Source organism: Hemiscyllium ocellatum, chromosome 17 (genome assembly GCF_020745735.1).
Source record: "Hemiscyllium ocellatum isolate sHemOce1 chromosome 17, sHemOce1.pat.X.cur, whole genome shotgun sequence".
NCBI lineage: Eukaryota > Metazoa > Chordata > Chondrichthyes > Orectolobiformes > Hemiscylliidae > Hemiscyllium > Hemiscyllium ocellatum.
Window position 1 is genome coordinate 41120735 of NC_083417.1, and position 12621 is coordinate 41133355.

The window sequence follows — 12621 nt, forward strand, 5'->3', positions numbered from 1 at the left end:
GATGTTCCTTGAGCTGGTTATCCCACATTAAAGACACTGCTTACTTCTAAGTTGTAAAACCAAATGTTAGAGATTATGTTACACTTATTAGAAGTATTATACAATTAATAGATTGTGGCCATCCGACCTATTCGGAGAAACAATCAAGTTCCTGGAAGACCATTGCATTTGGATGCAGTTGAAGAGGAGGATGATGATGAAGATAGTGATGACATTGTCATGTTGGAGAAGAAGATTAAAAATTCAAATATACCGGAGCAGGCAATGAAAGTTTGTATGAAGGAGATCAAAAGGTGCGTGGTGGTGGTTAACAAATAGCAGAAACCTTTTTCTTCTTCCAAATGTAGCTACAAATACATAGCACTGGGTTGGTGCAGTTTTTTTTAAAGTTAACTTTCTGATAGGAACTTATTACATTTGATTTTTTTTATATTCTAGGAAAGGTACACAATAATTTAGATTATTCTATTGAATTTTTTGCTGTTACCAGTACAGGTCCAAAATGTGTGATAGAGTAGCATATACTGTCAAGGTTAAATGTCTTGAGCCTCTTGGTGGTGATGTTCTGTTTGTAAAACTAAATAATGATACTCGCACATGTTTCAAAACAGTATTCCGATTTGGAGGACTTTGGCAGATATCAGCAGTACCAGTCGTACAAATTAATTAATAGTCTGTTTTCAGATTCCATTGTGGTGCTCTCACATGTCTTTCTATGTTTTGTTTTAAATTAATGATTTTGTTTTTGTGATCATTGTCCATTGCTGTTCTAAATTCCTCCCCAGGAATATTAATTTTTTTGTTTTTTGAAAATGTTTTGTGGCTGTTTTTTGTTGGCGTGAATCATTTCTGCAGTCAGAAAAGTGACTCTAAAACTCCACATCCTTGTTCTTTTCATTTTTAAAAAAAAGGTTTGCCATTTGCAGGTTAAAGAAGATGCCTCAGTCAATGCCAGAGTTTGCTTTGACCAGGAATTATCTGGAACTAATGGTGGAACTACCTTGGAATAAAAGCACAACAGGTCAGAAACAATTCTCAGTGATCCAGAAGAAAAGAAAAGTGGATTAATAAATGGTCATGGAGCTCAAATGATCTCCTTTGTAAGGAGGGGACAGTATACAGAGGAACCTCAATTATCTGAATGACACGGGCGCAGAGTATTTTGTTCGGATAATCGAATGCCGGATAACAGTTTAGCCAAGCATTGGGACCTTGTGATCTTGCCAGATTATCCGAAATTTGGATAATCAAGGTTCCTCTGTATATTGTAATGAATATTGCAGTGTCTGCTGAAGTCAGCAATTGTAGGCAACTGTGTATGCATGCAAATCCAGAAACACATGCACACAATTCCAGATCCACTAGGCCATCATGAAAAATTATGATGTCATACACAACATGTATGTGCTAACATCAGCAGATACAGCCTAGAAATTATTATATATGTTTATGCAATGCTAAATATTGTTTTAAGTTCCAGTACTTGTATCTCAAGGCATTTTTTCTTTTCTGAAAAAGCAGGTCTGTAATTTTTTTTGTGTTGGAGGGCTTTATATTTGAGATGCTGCCTGATGTACATATGGAATACAAGTTCTTTTTTGAAGAAAGTCATTGCCAGGTGACTGCACTCTTCACAGAGGAAGGTTCTGGTCCCCATTTGACCCTGACAGTGGAGTCCCAATTAACTAATAGTTTGGTCCTAAAAATAGCAAATGAATAAATGATCTGTCGTTTTTGTTCTTGGTAATGTTGTTTGAGTAAAAAATAATGTTGATCTGGAAACCACATGGACTTTATAGTTTTATTTAGATTTCTAAAACGTAAACTTGCACTGGAAAAGTTCTCATCCAAAAGATGGCATTTCCCTCTGTACAACAGTCCTCACAACTGCACTGAAATTGTCATTTAGATTGTGTTCCAATTTATGGTTGGCTAGACTTCAAATCAAGCTGGCAATTTATTTATAACTGCATGTAAAGTCAGACTTATTCATTAATTTATAGTTTATCTGAGGAGGTTTATCTAAGAAAAGTACTTTGTGATATCCCAGAGATGATAAGAGGCTTGGCATATGATGGAATGGAGATCCCTTAATATTTTATTTTCGCTTTATCATCTGTCCATTTCTTGCAATCATTCCTTCTGTCTGTGATAATTTACTTTCCAATGTCAATCACTTCGGCTCAGAACTCTGCAGTGTAATTGGCTGGACCACAAGGATTTGGGAATTGTGATTCATAGAGTCACAGATTTGTACAAGGTGGAAACAGACCCTTCAGTCCAACTCGTCCATGCTGATCAGATATCCTAAATTAATCTAGTCCCATTTGCCAGCTTTTGGCCCATATTCCTTTAAACCCTTACTATTCATATACCCATCCAGATACCCATTAAATGTTGTAATTATAGCAGCCTCCACCACTTCCTCTGGCACACATGCTCTACCCTCTCCACGAAAAGGTTGCCCTTTAGGTCCCTTTCAAATTTTTCCCTAAACCTATGCCCTGTAGTTTAGGACTCCCCATCCCAGGGAAAGGACATTGGCTATTCACCCTATCCATGCTCCTCATGATTTTATAAACCTCTAAGGTCAACCCTCAGCCTCTGACACTCCAGGGAAAATAGTCTCAGTCTATTCAGCCTCTCCCTATAGCTCAAGCCCTCCAAGCCTGGCAGAAATCTTGTAAATCTTTTCTGAACCTTTTCAAGTTTCACAACATACTTCCTATAGCAGGAGGACAAGAATTGCACGCAGTATTCGAAAAGTAGCCGAACCAATATCCTGTACAGCTGCAACGTGACCTCCCAACTTGTATACTCAATGCACTGACCAAAAATGGCAAGCATACCAAATGCCACCTTCAATATCCTGTCTACCTGGGACTCCACTTTCAAGGAACAATGAACCAGCACTCCAAGGTCTCTTTGTTCAGCAACTCTCCCCAGGACCTTGCTATTAAGTGTATACCTGCCCTGATTTAACTTTCCAAAATGCAACACCTCACTTTTATCTAAATTAAACTCCATCTACATGCTAGAAGAAGTCCTTGAAGAGGAATGAACCTAGGGGTTGTGCATTCCTTGGTGGTGGTCATCTGTTTGAAGCCCTGCAAAAATTCCTTTAAAAGTATAAGCCACTGGAACTGCGATGATGGGGACAAAGTTTTTTTCTTCTTTTGCTCAAAAAAAAACTCCCCCTCACACCCAGGACACGCAAGTCCTAGCCCTCATCCACAAAGAACACCTCAGGAGCCTCCAACCACACAACATCAACATTGAATTCACCAGTTTTCAAATCCCCACCCCCCCACCCCATCTCATCCCCAGTCCAAACCTCCAAATTGGTACCGCACTCTTGACCTGTCTTATCTGTCCATCTTCCTTTCGAACGATCATTTCTACCTTCCTGACCAACCTATCACAACTACATCTCACCTTTCGCCTTCTCACCCTCATGTGGGTGGCACAGTGGCACAGTGGTTAGCGGTGCTGCCTCACAGCGCCAGAGACCCGAGTTCGATTCCCATCTCAGGCAACTGACTGTGTGGAGTTTGCACATTCTCCTCGCGTCTGCGTGGGTTTCCTCCGGTTGCTCCGGTTTCCTCCCACAGTCCACAAATAAGCAGGTTCGGTGAATTGGCCATGCTAAATTGCCCGTAGTGTTAGGTGCATGAGTCAGAGGGAAATGGGTCTGGGTGGGTGCGCTTCGGCAGGTCGGTGTGGACTTGTTGGGCTGAAGGACCTGTTTCCACACTGTATGTAATCTAATCTAATCCCCTATTAACACTCCCCCCTCCACATTCCTGATGAAGGACTTATGCCTGAAACGTCAACTCTCCTGCTCCTCGGATGCTACCTGACCTGTACTTTTCCAGCATCATACTTTTTGACTCTTACTTTATGCAAAACAAAGTTTAGTATGTGAAAATGTGGGGCTGTGTACAACTGAGGCAGATTGCCACAGCAATCTCAAAAATGATCAAATTTATTTCAAAGAGAAATATCAATGATCTGGGCTTCTAAGCTGCTGCGGATGTTTAAATTCTACAGCAGCTGCTACTTCCCATTCCTAAATGTCAAACTTCAACTCAGATGTGTTGTTAGTGCCAGGAGCTCATGGCAATATTAAAACTGGGCTCATTGCTGGACAGCTGGTGGGCCTGAATCCTACCACACTACATCTGTGGTATTATCCTTAGAGGAAGATGCAAAATAGTAATCTGTGTAGGAAGAAAGGAATACATTATCATCATTTTCAAGAAAGAACAGGATTTTATTTTCTTCATTTCTATCCATTTTTCAGATTATCTCCACCTTAATTACTAATTAAGATTGCTGTCATCTGCGCTTCAGATCAATAATATTTATATTTAATTTCCAAAACCTCATTTTAAAAGCCTGGAAAGTAACTCCTTGAGGTCATGTTTCGTCTGATAGATTGAAAATTAGTTGAGGCTTGTTATTTCTCCTTCATTTTTGCTTCAATTTTATTATATTTCATTACTTGTTCTTAATTATAAGTTTCATGTGTTACCGGAAGTGATTATGCTTTTTTTGAGTAGTTGTGATGTGAAGATTGTGAATTAATATGGCCCCAATTCCCTGAAAGACCCCTAGTGCCACCTCTCAATCCATTCCCCCTATTTGTAATCATGTGAAATGGCACTTAAGATACATCATCAGAGCACAGATAAAAGTATGTTAGTATTTTCTACATTATGTTTTCAACATTCCATGTTTTATTTGACATTTTATGTTTTCAGCCAACCTTCCACATTTTGTCTTTTCTCACTTTAATTTTTTCCCATGCTTTTCGATACCTTGGCTGTTTGCACCTTCTTATATCCTTTGCCTTTTGTATGACTGATTAAACTTTCATGATAACAGATGTTTGCTTCTCAAGTAAACATTTCAAGTTATTCTAAATTGATAAGGATAGACTTACATTAAGCCTGTCACAAAAATTAGTACAATTCAAGCATCTTGGGGATTTGCTATAAATACATGGAGGAAAAATGTTGAGTCTCATAGTTGGAGTATTCTGGAAAAATTTTGACATATTCATATAGATTATGTAGTTTGTAATCGGTTGATGCAATTGCATTCATATTTGCTGGAATGTAATTATTTAAGTGGCTACAGTTGTTTAATTGTTCATGGGTAATCTGGAAGATGGCATTCAATTATTTGTGGTGGAAATCTATATTTGTGTAATGGACTGTAACGCTGCTGTTAATTGTTATTTTGTGCTACAGTGTTTATGGGTGACAATTTCTCAATAATTCTCATTGCTTCATTTACTATATCTGCATTTTATTGGCTTTAGAATAGAATAGTTCATAATGTACTTGCCAGATTACACAAAATATACAAGATATTATAGATGTATTCTTGTGAAATATAGTAATGTTTCTGATGTTGCAGTGTAGTTTGTTTCTTTGGGCCCTGTGATCTGGATCTGACCTTTTTCAACATTGCTCCCTTGCACATAGTTATTCTGTCTTTGTCTGTTTACCAAATTTAATATTGGTTTGGACTCCTTCACTAAATTTTCTTTAGAATGATGAATGTTGCAGTGGATACTGCAGCAGGACCACCTTGAGAACCAAGTGACTTTAATTATAGATATGTATATGAAAAATAATAAGTGGTAAATATTAAAAGCAGCACGTACCTACGCCATCAACCCTAAGAATATACAGAACTGTTTATTTGCACTACATCAATAATATTTGGGTTTTTTCAGATTCTAACATTATCACACATTTAGTTTTAGTGTCAACAGGCTTCAAAATCAGTTTACATCACAACTAGGCTAGAATAATAAACTGATGACATCAGGTGAAGAAGCCATTTTAGCTTTGCCAGGTACTGGAGAAAAGGAGAAGGGATGATATTATTGTTACGTTGAACATCACTACTGCCAAAATGCACCTGAAACTATGAACTGAATTTTACTAAAAATTTGGCTAAATGTCAGTTTTTCATGGAGTTTCATGGTGGGTTCTGTTTGAGCTGGATCATGAAGTTCTCTGTTGGTTGCCTCATAGTGCATCTTACAGGCACCATTATACACAATGGTGAACTCATCAGTGGTGTAAGTATTTGAAAACCCTATATCCTGTGATTGTGTTTTCTCAGGGCATAGTTCTTGTAATGAAAATAAATTGGAATATAATTTACTATGGTAAATTGCATTGTAACATATTCTATGTCTATTGACAATAAATGATTTGGTTGGTTTTGATTGGTTTGCAGATCGCTTGGATCTTCGTGCTGCAAGACATTTACTTGACAGTGACCATTATGCAATGCAAAAGCTCAAACAAAGGGTGTTGGAGTACCTTGCAGTTAGACAACTTAAAAACAACCTGAAAGGACCCATCCTCTGTTTTGTGGGACCTCCTGGTGTGGGCAAGACCAGTGTAGGCAGATCAATCGCAAAGACCCTCGGCAGAGAGTTTTACAGGATAGCACTGGGTGGAGTCTGTGATCAGTCTGACATTCGTGGTCACAGGTATTAATACTGTAGATATTTGAATATCTTCCTTGTTTAAAATAATATTTATAACTTTGGACTTGTACATTTTAAACCCCTTTGGTGAAATTCTGATCAATGGAATAATGGGTGGCATGGGGCTCAGTGGTTTGCACTGTTGCCTCACAGCACCAGGGTCCCAGGTTCAATTCCAGCCTGGGGCGACTGTCTGTATGGAGTTTGCACATTCTCCTCGTCTCCACGTGCATTTTCTCTGGGTGCTCCAGTTTCCTCCCATCGTCCAAAGATGTACAGGTTAGGTGAATTGGCTATGCTAAATTGCCCAAAGTGCTAGGCACATTAATCGGAGGGAAATGGGTCTGGGTGGGTTAGTGTTCGGAGGGTCGGTGTGGACTTGTTGGGACGAAGGGCCTGTTTCCACACTGTAGGGAATCTAATCTAATTAATCATTCATGTTCTATGACGTTAGGTCACTTATGCATTGCTATTTCTTTTTATTTTTTTTTCAATTGTTATATTTGGATCCCTTTTAGTATTTAAAATATTTTCATTTTACAACAAAACATAAGACCTTTCTGTTTAGACGAGATACTTTCAAAATTCAACTAATTTGCTTTGGAAAAAAAAATCTCTTGCTAGCCATGTTTCTGAGCTGGAAAGGGAATATCATTTAACAAAATTTTTCATGAAAATTGGTAAAACTGATTCCAGAACTCTTCTCCATCTTAAAGAAGTATACATTGCTTGCTACTAACATGAACAAAATCCTAGTTATATATAATCAAAACAGAATAACCAGATTAGGGCGTTCAACCCATGAGCCTGTTCCACCATTTGGTTAGTGAGCTCTTAATACCATTCCCAAACAAATATCTATCAATCCTGGTTTTCAAAATTTCAGTCAACCTTCTATCCAGAACATTTCTGAAGAGTTTCAAATATATTTTATGTTTTGTGTGCAAGTCCTTTCTGATTTAGTTTCTCAATGGCTTTGCTGTAATTTTAAGATAATGCCCCTTTAGTCTGTATTCTTCCATCAGAACAAATCCTTACCCATTGAATACCGATAATATTTTAAAGATGACAATTAGATCACCCCTCGGGCGTCTGAGTCCAAAGAAAGTACAAATCAAAGCTATGCAACTGTCTTCAGTAAGTTTTACTTAGAGACTTGGCCTTCTTGTGAATCAAACTGTTCATGTTTAAGGCTTCTATTACATTTCAGAAATGAATGCAGTGTGAAATAACTCCTCAGAAGCTGGTATGTCATCATCTAGTCACTCTCTATTTATGTGTGGAGAGTCCTTGAAACTGATCCAGCTTCCTCAGAGCCAGGTCTCAGAGTGAACAGAACCTCACAGAGTCATAGAACTGTACAGCATGGAAACAGACCGTTCGATCCAGTTGTTCATTCCGACCAGATATCCTAAATAAATCTAGTCCTGTTTGCCAGCATTTTGCCTCTATTCCTCTACACCCTTCCTATTCTTTTCTCCATCCAGGTGCCTTTAAATGTTGTAATTGTACCAGCCTCCAACACTTCCTCTGCAGCTCATTCCATAAACGTACCACCGTCTATGTGTAAAAGATGCCCCTTAGGTCCTTTTTTAAATTTTTCCCCTCTCACCTTTAAACCTATGCTCTGTAGTTTTGGATTCTCCCACCTGGGTCACCTCTGACACTCCTGTTTATTTTTTTTTTCGCTAGGCCCAGAACACAAAGCTCTCACCTCCTTCCTCCTCCTTGTTCTTGTTCTTGTTCTTCTCCTTCTCTCTTCTCCTTCTCCCACAGGCACACACTGCCACTGGTCCAACTCCTGACTGGGAAAACACCCGAGTGGCCAGTGACGAGCAGTGCCCTTCACATCAAAGGGCAATTCTCCTGTTTATATTTATTTTTCTTTTTTTTTTATTAACCCCCACACTACCGCCTAACTGCGGTAGTGCTTATTATTTTTATCCCCAGTACCCATGGTGTGTGTGTGCAGCTGTGAGAGACAAGGTGTACAAATCTTTATTCAATTTCCACCACCAGGAAAAGTAGGAAAACACCCAAGTGGCCTGTGACAAGCAGTGCCCTTCACATCAAAGGGCAATGCTGTGTGAACAAACAGTGAAGGGGAGGGTAGCGACTAAATCAAAATAGAGTTGGAGGGGGAAATGAGACACTCCTGTTTATATCTGTCAGCCAGGGCTCCTTGATTGGACCAGATTAACAGCCCAATCAGGGAACTCATTTTCTGTGAGGCCTATCTGGCTGACCTCATTGTTACATAGTGTTCGAAATGGGATCTGATAAAATCTCTGTGCAACTGAGGTATCACATCCTCATCATTTCTATTGAGCCTCTTTAAGATAAAGATCAATTTTCCTTTTTCTTTATTCTTCATTCTTGTAAACTTGTGTTTAGTGAATGGTTTTTTGCATACCATCATAAACCGTTTTGCTTCTCTAGATCTCCTAGTCCTACCTTTTAAGAATTATAGCATGATTTTCCTTTTTTGGATCTGCAGTGGATGAGCTCACACTACTCCGACAATGAACTGTAATTTTTGCCTGCCTATTACGTTTGTCTATGCCTTAACATAATTTCCTGCTCCTGTGTACATATGCTGATCCTGCAGCAGCTCAGTGAATTTAACTAATTGATAGCTGTTAAGTTAAATATCACCATCAAGCCCATGCTTTTGGTTTTTTTCATTTTGGTATTGATGTAAGTAGTTGGAGGGGATATTATTTCGTACTGTGTGATGTATAACTTTCGAACCGGACTGTTGAATTATGAAGTTCTGATGGTATTCTTGAATTTAAGTATATAATAATCTAAATCAGTGTTTTATGAGCAACCTACATTTTTACAACCACAGTGGCTCAGTGGTTAGCAGTGCAGCCTCACAGCACCAGGGTCCCAGGTTCGATCCCAGCCTCGGGTGACTGTCTGTGTGGAGTTTGCACATTCTCCCCGTATCTGCGTGGGTTTCCTCTGGGTGTTCCGGTTTCCTCCCACAGTCCAAAGATGTGCAGGTCAGGTGAATTGGCCATGCTGAATTGGCCATGCTAAATTGCCCATAGTGTTAGGTGCATTAGTCAAGGAGAAGTGGGTCTGGGTGGGTTACTCTTTGGAGGGTCGGTGTGGACTTGTTGGGCCGAAGGGCCTGTTTCCACACTGTAGGGAATCTAATCTAATCTAATCATAAAATAGTAAAATATATCAGAACACATCACAAAATGGTTATAGAGCAAATTTGATAGTGGGCCACATATGGATCTTAGGACAAATGGCTGAGAGCTTTGACAAAATGTTTTAAGGAGTACCTCAAGGAAGTGGAAAGATTCGTAGAGGGAAGGAAGCAAATTCCACAGCTAAGGGCCTCAGCATATGAAAGCACATCTGCCAGTAGTAAAATGATAATTTTTGGGGCTGCATAAGATGCCAGAATTGGAGGAACGCAGTGATCTTAAATCTGTATGGCAGTGGAGGTACAAAGCCCAAAGGAATCTGAAATTGAAGATGAGAATTTTAAAATTGAAGTGTTGCCCAACTGACACCAATGTAGTGGGCACATGGTTCAGTTGGTTAGATAGCTGGTTAGAATATAAGACAGATGAGGATGAATTTATTCTCTGAGGGTTCAGAGTCTTAGAGCTATGGGCAGAGTGCTTGTGTATATTTAAGGCTGAGATGGATAGATTCTTGGTCAGATAGGGAGTTATGGGAAAATTTAGGAAAGTGGATGTGGGGAGTGTCAAATCAGCTATGGTGTTGAATGGCTGAGCGGTTTTGAGGGGCAGGACAGCCTTCTCCTGTTCCGATTGCTCACGTTATTATGGTCTTACAAGATCGTGATGACTGGGAGAGTCCTCGTGGCATGCTGGTAGTGTCCTTGTTTCTGAACTAGGTGGCCTGAATTCAAATCCCACCTATTCTATACACTGCAGTCTCTGAACAGTTTGATTAGAAAATACCTCAAGATCATTGGGAGACGGGTTTGTGGGAACCTTTGCTAGGATAAAAACTTGAATGACAGTTTCATCTAGAGTTTTAAGAACCATCATTATGAAATATAGTCATAGAGATGTACAGCACAGAAACAAATCCTTCGGTCCAACCCATCAATGCCGCCTAGATATCGTAACCTAATCTAGTCCCATTTGCCAGCGCCTGCCCATATCCTTCTTCATATAACCATCCAGATGCCTTTTAAATGCTGTAATTATACCAGCTTCCACCACTTCCTCTGGCAGCTCATTCCACACACATCCCACCCTCTGTGTGAAAAAGTTGCCCCTCAGGTCCCTTTTATATCTTTCCACTCTCACCTTAAATCTATGGTTGCTAGTTCTGGACTTGTCCCCCCAGGGCAAAGACCTTGTCCATTTATCCTCTCCACGCCCTTCATGATTTTATAAATCTCTATAATGTCACCCCTCAACCTCCGACGCTCCAGGGAAAACAGCCCTAGCCTATTCAAACTCTTCCTAGAGCTCATACCCTCCAACCATGGCAAATTTCTGGTGATTCTTTTCTGAACGCTTTCAAGTTTCACAACATCCTTCCGATAGGAAGGAGCAGAATTGCACGCAGTATTCCAAAGTGGCCTAACCAATGTCTTTTACAGCTACAACATCACTTCCCAACTCCTGTCCTCAATACTCTGACCAATAAAAGAAAGCATATCAAACGCCTTCTTCACTATCCTATCTACGTGCAACTCCAGTTTTAAGGAGCTATGAATCTGCACTTCAAGGTCTCTTTGTTCAGCAATACTGTCCAGCAACTTACCATTACGTGTATAAGTCCTACTGTGATTTGTTTTTCCAAAATGCAGCACCTTGCATTTTTCTAAATTAAACTCCGTCTGCCACTCCTCAGCCCATTGGCCCATCTGGTCAAGATCCCGTTGTACTCTGAAGTAACCTCCTTCGCTGTCCACTACACCTCCAATTTTGGTGTCATCTGCGAACTTACTAACTATACCTCCAATGTTCACATCAATCACATCAAATCATTTATATAAATGATGAAAAGTAGTGGACACAGGACTGACCTTTGTTGCACACCATTGATCACAGGCCTCCAGTCTGAAAAGCAGCCTTCCGCCAACACCCTCTGTCTTTACCTTTGAGCCAGTTCTGATTCTCCCTGTATTCCTTGAGACCTAACCTCGTTAACCAGTCTCCCATGAAGAACCTTATCAAATGCCTTACTGAAGTCCATATAGATCAAGTCTACCACTCTGCCCTCATCAATTGTCTTTGTTACTTCTTCAAAAAGCTCAATCAAGTTCATGAGACGTGATTTCCCACGCATAAAGCCATGCTGACTTTCCCTAATCAGTCCTTACCTTTCCAAATACATGTAAATCCTGTCGTTCAGGATTCCCTTCAACAACTTGCCCACCACCAATATCAGGCCTGGTCTATAGTTCCCTGGCTTTTCCTTACCACGTTAGCCAACCTCCAGTCTTCCGGCACTTCACCTGTGATTATCGATGATACAAATATCTCAGCAAAGAGCCCAGCAATCACTTCCCTTGCATCCCACAGAGTTCTAGGATACGTCTGATCAGGTCCTGGGGATGTATCCACTTTTATGCATTTCAAGACATCTTGTACCACCATCAATGTAAAATGGAAATTTTTCAAGATGTCACCATCTATTTCCCCACATTCTTATATCTTCCATGTCCTTCTCCACAGTGAACACTGGTGCAAAATACTCGTTTAGCATCTGTCCCCATCTCCTGCTGCTCCTATGGCTCCTTGCTAATCTCTGAGGGGCCCTATTCTTTCCCTAATTTTTCTTCTGTCTTTAATGTATTAATAAAATCCTTTTGGATTATTGTTAACCCTATTTACCCAAGCTATCTGATGTCCTCCTTTGCCATTCTGATTTCCCTCTTGAGTATACTTCTACTGCCTTTATACTCTGCTAAGGATTCCCTTGATCTCTGCTGTATACTTGACAAGTGCTTCCTTCCTTTTCTGAACCAAAGCCTCGATTTTTCTAATCATCCAGCATCCCTTACACCTACCCGCCTTTCCTTTCACCCTATACTGTCTCTGGGCTCATTTTTGAAGGCTTCCCATTTTCCAGCCATCCCTTTATCTGCGAACATCTGC

The 12621-nt window shown here is 40.0% G+C and overlaps 1 protein-coding gene across 2 annotated transcripts in view; it reads left to right on the top strand.

Annotated features, from left to right (window-relative positions):
• lonp2 (lon peptidase 2, peroxisomal) overlaps nt 1–12621 on the top strand; it is a 106702-nt gene that overhangs the window by 20527 nt on the left and 73554 nt on the right. The window contains exons 5-7 of one of the 2 annotated variants that reach the window (XM_060837696.1): nt 112–293; nt 927–1021; nt 6259–6517. In XM_060837696.1, coding sequence (XP_060693679.1) covers nt 112–293; nt 927–1021; nt 6259–6517 — 536 coding nt within the window. The remainder of the gene's footprint in view (nt 1–111; nt 294–926; nt 1022–6258; nt 6518–12621) is intronic. The other variant, XM_060837697.1, reaches the window with a different exon arrangement.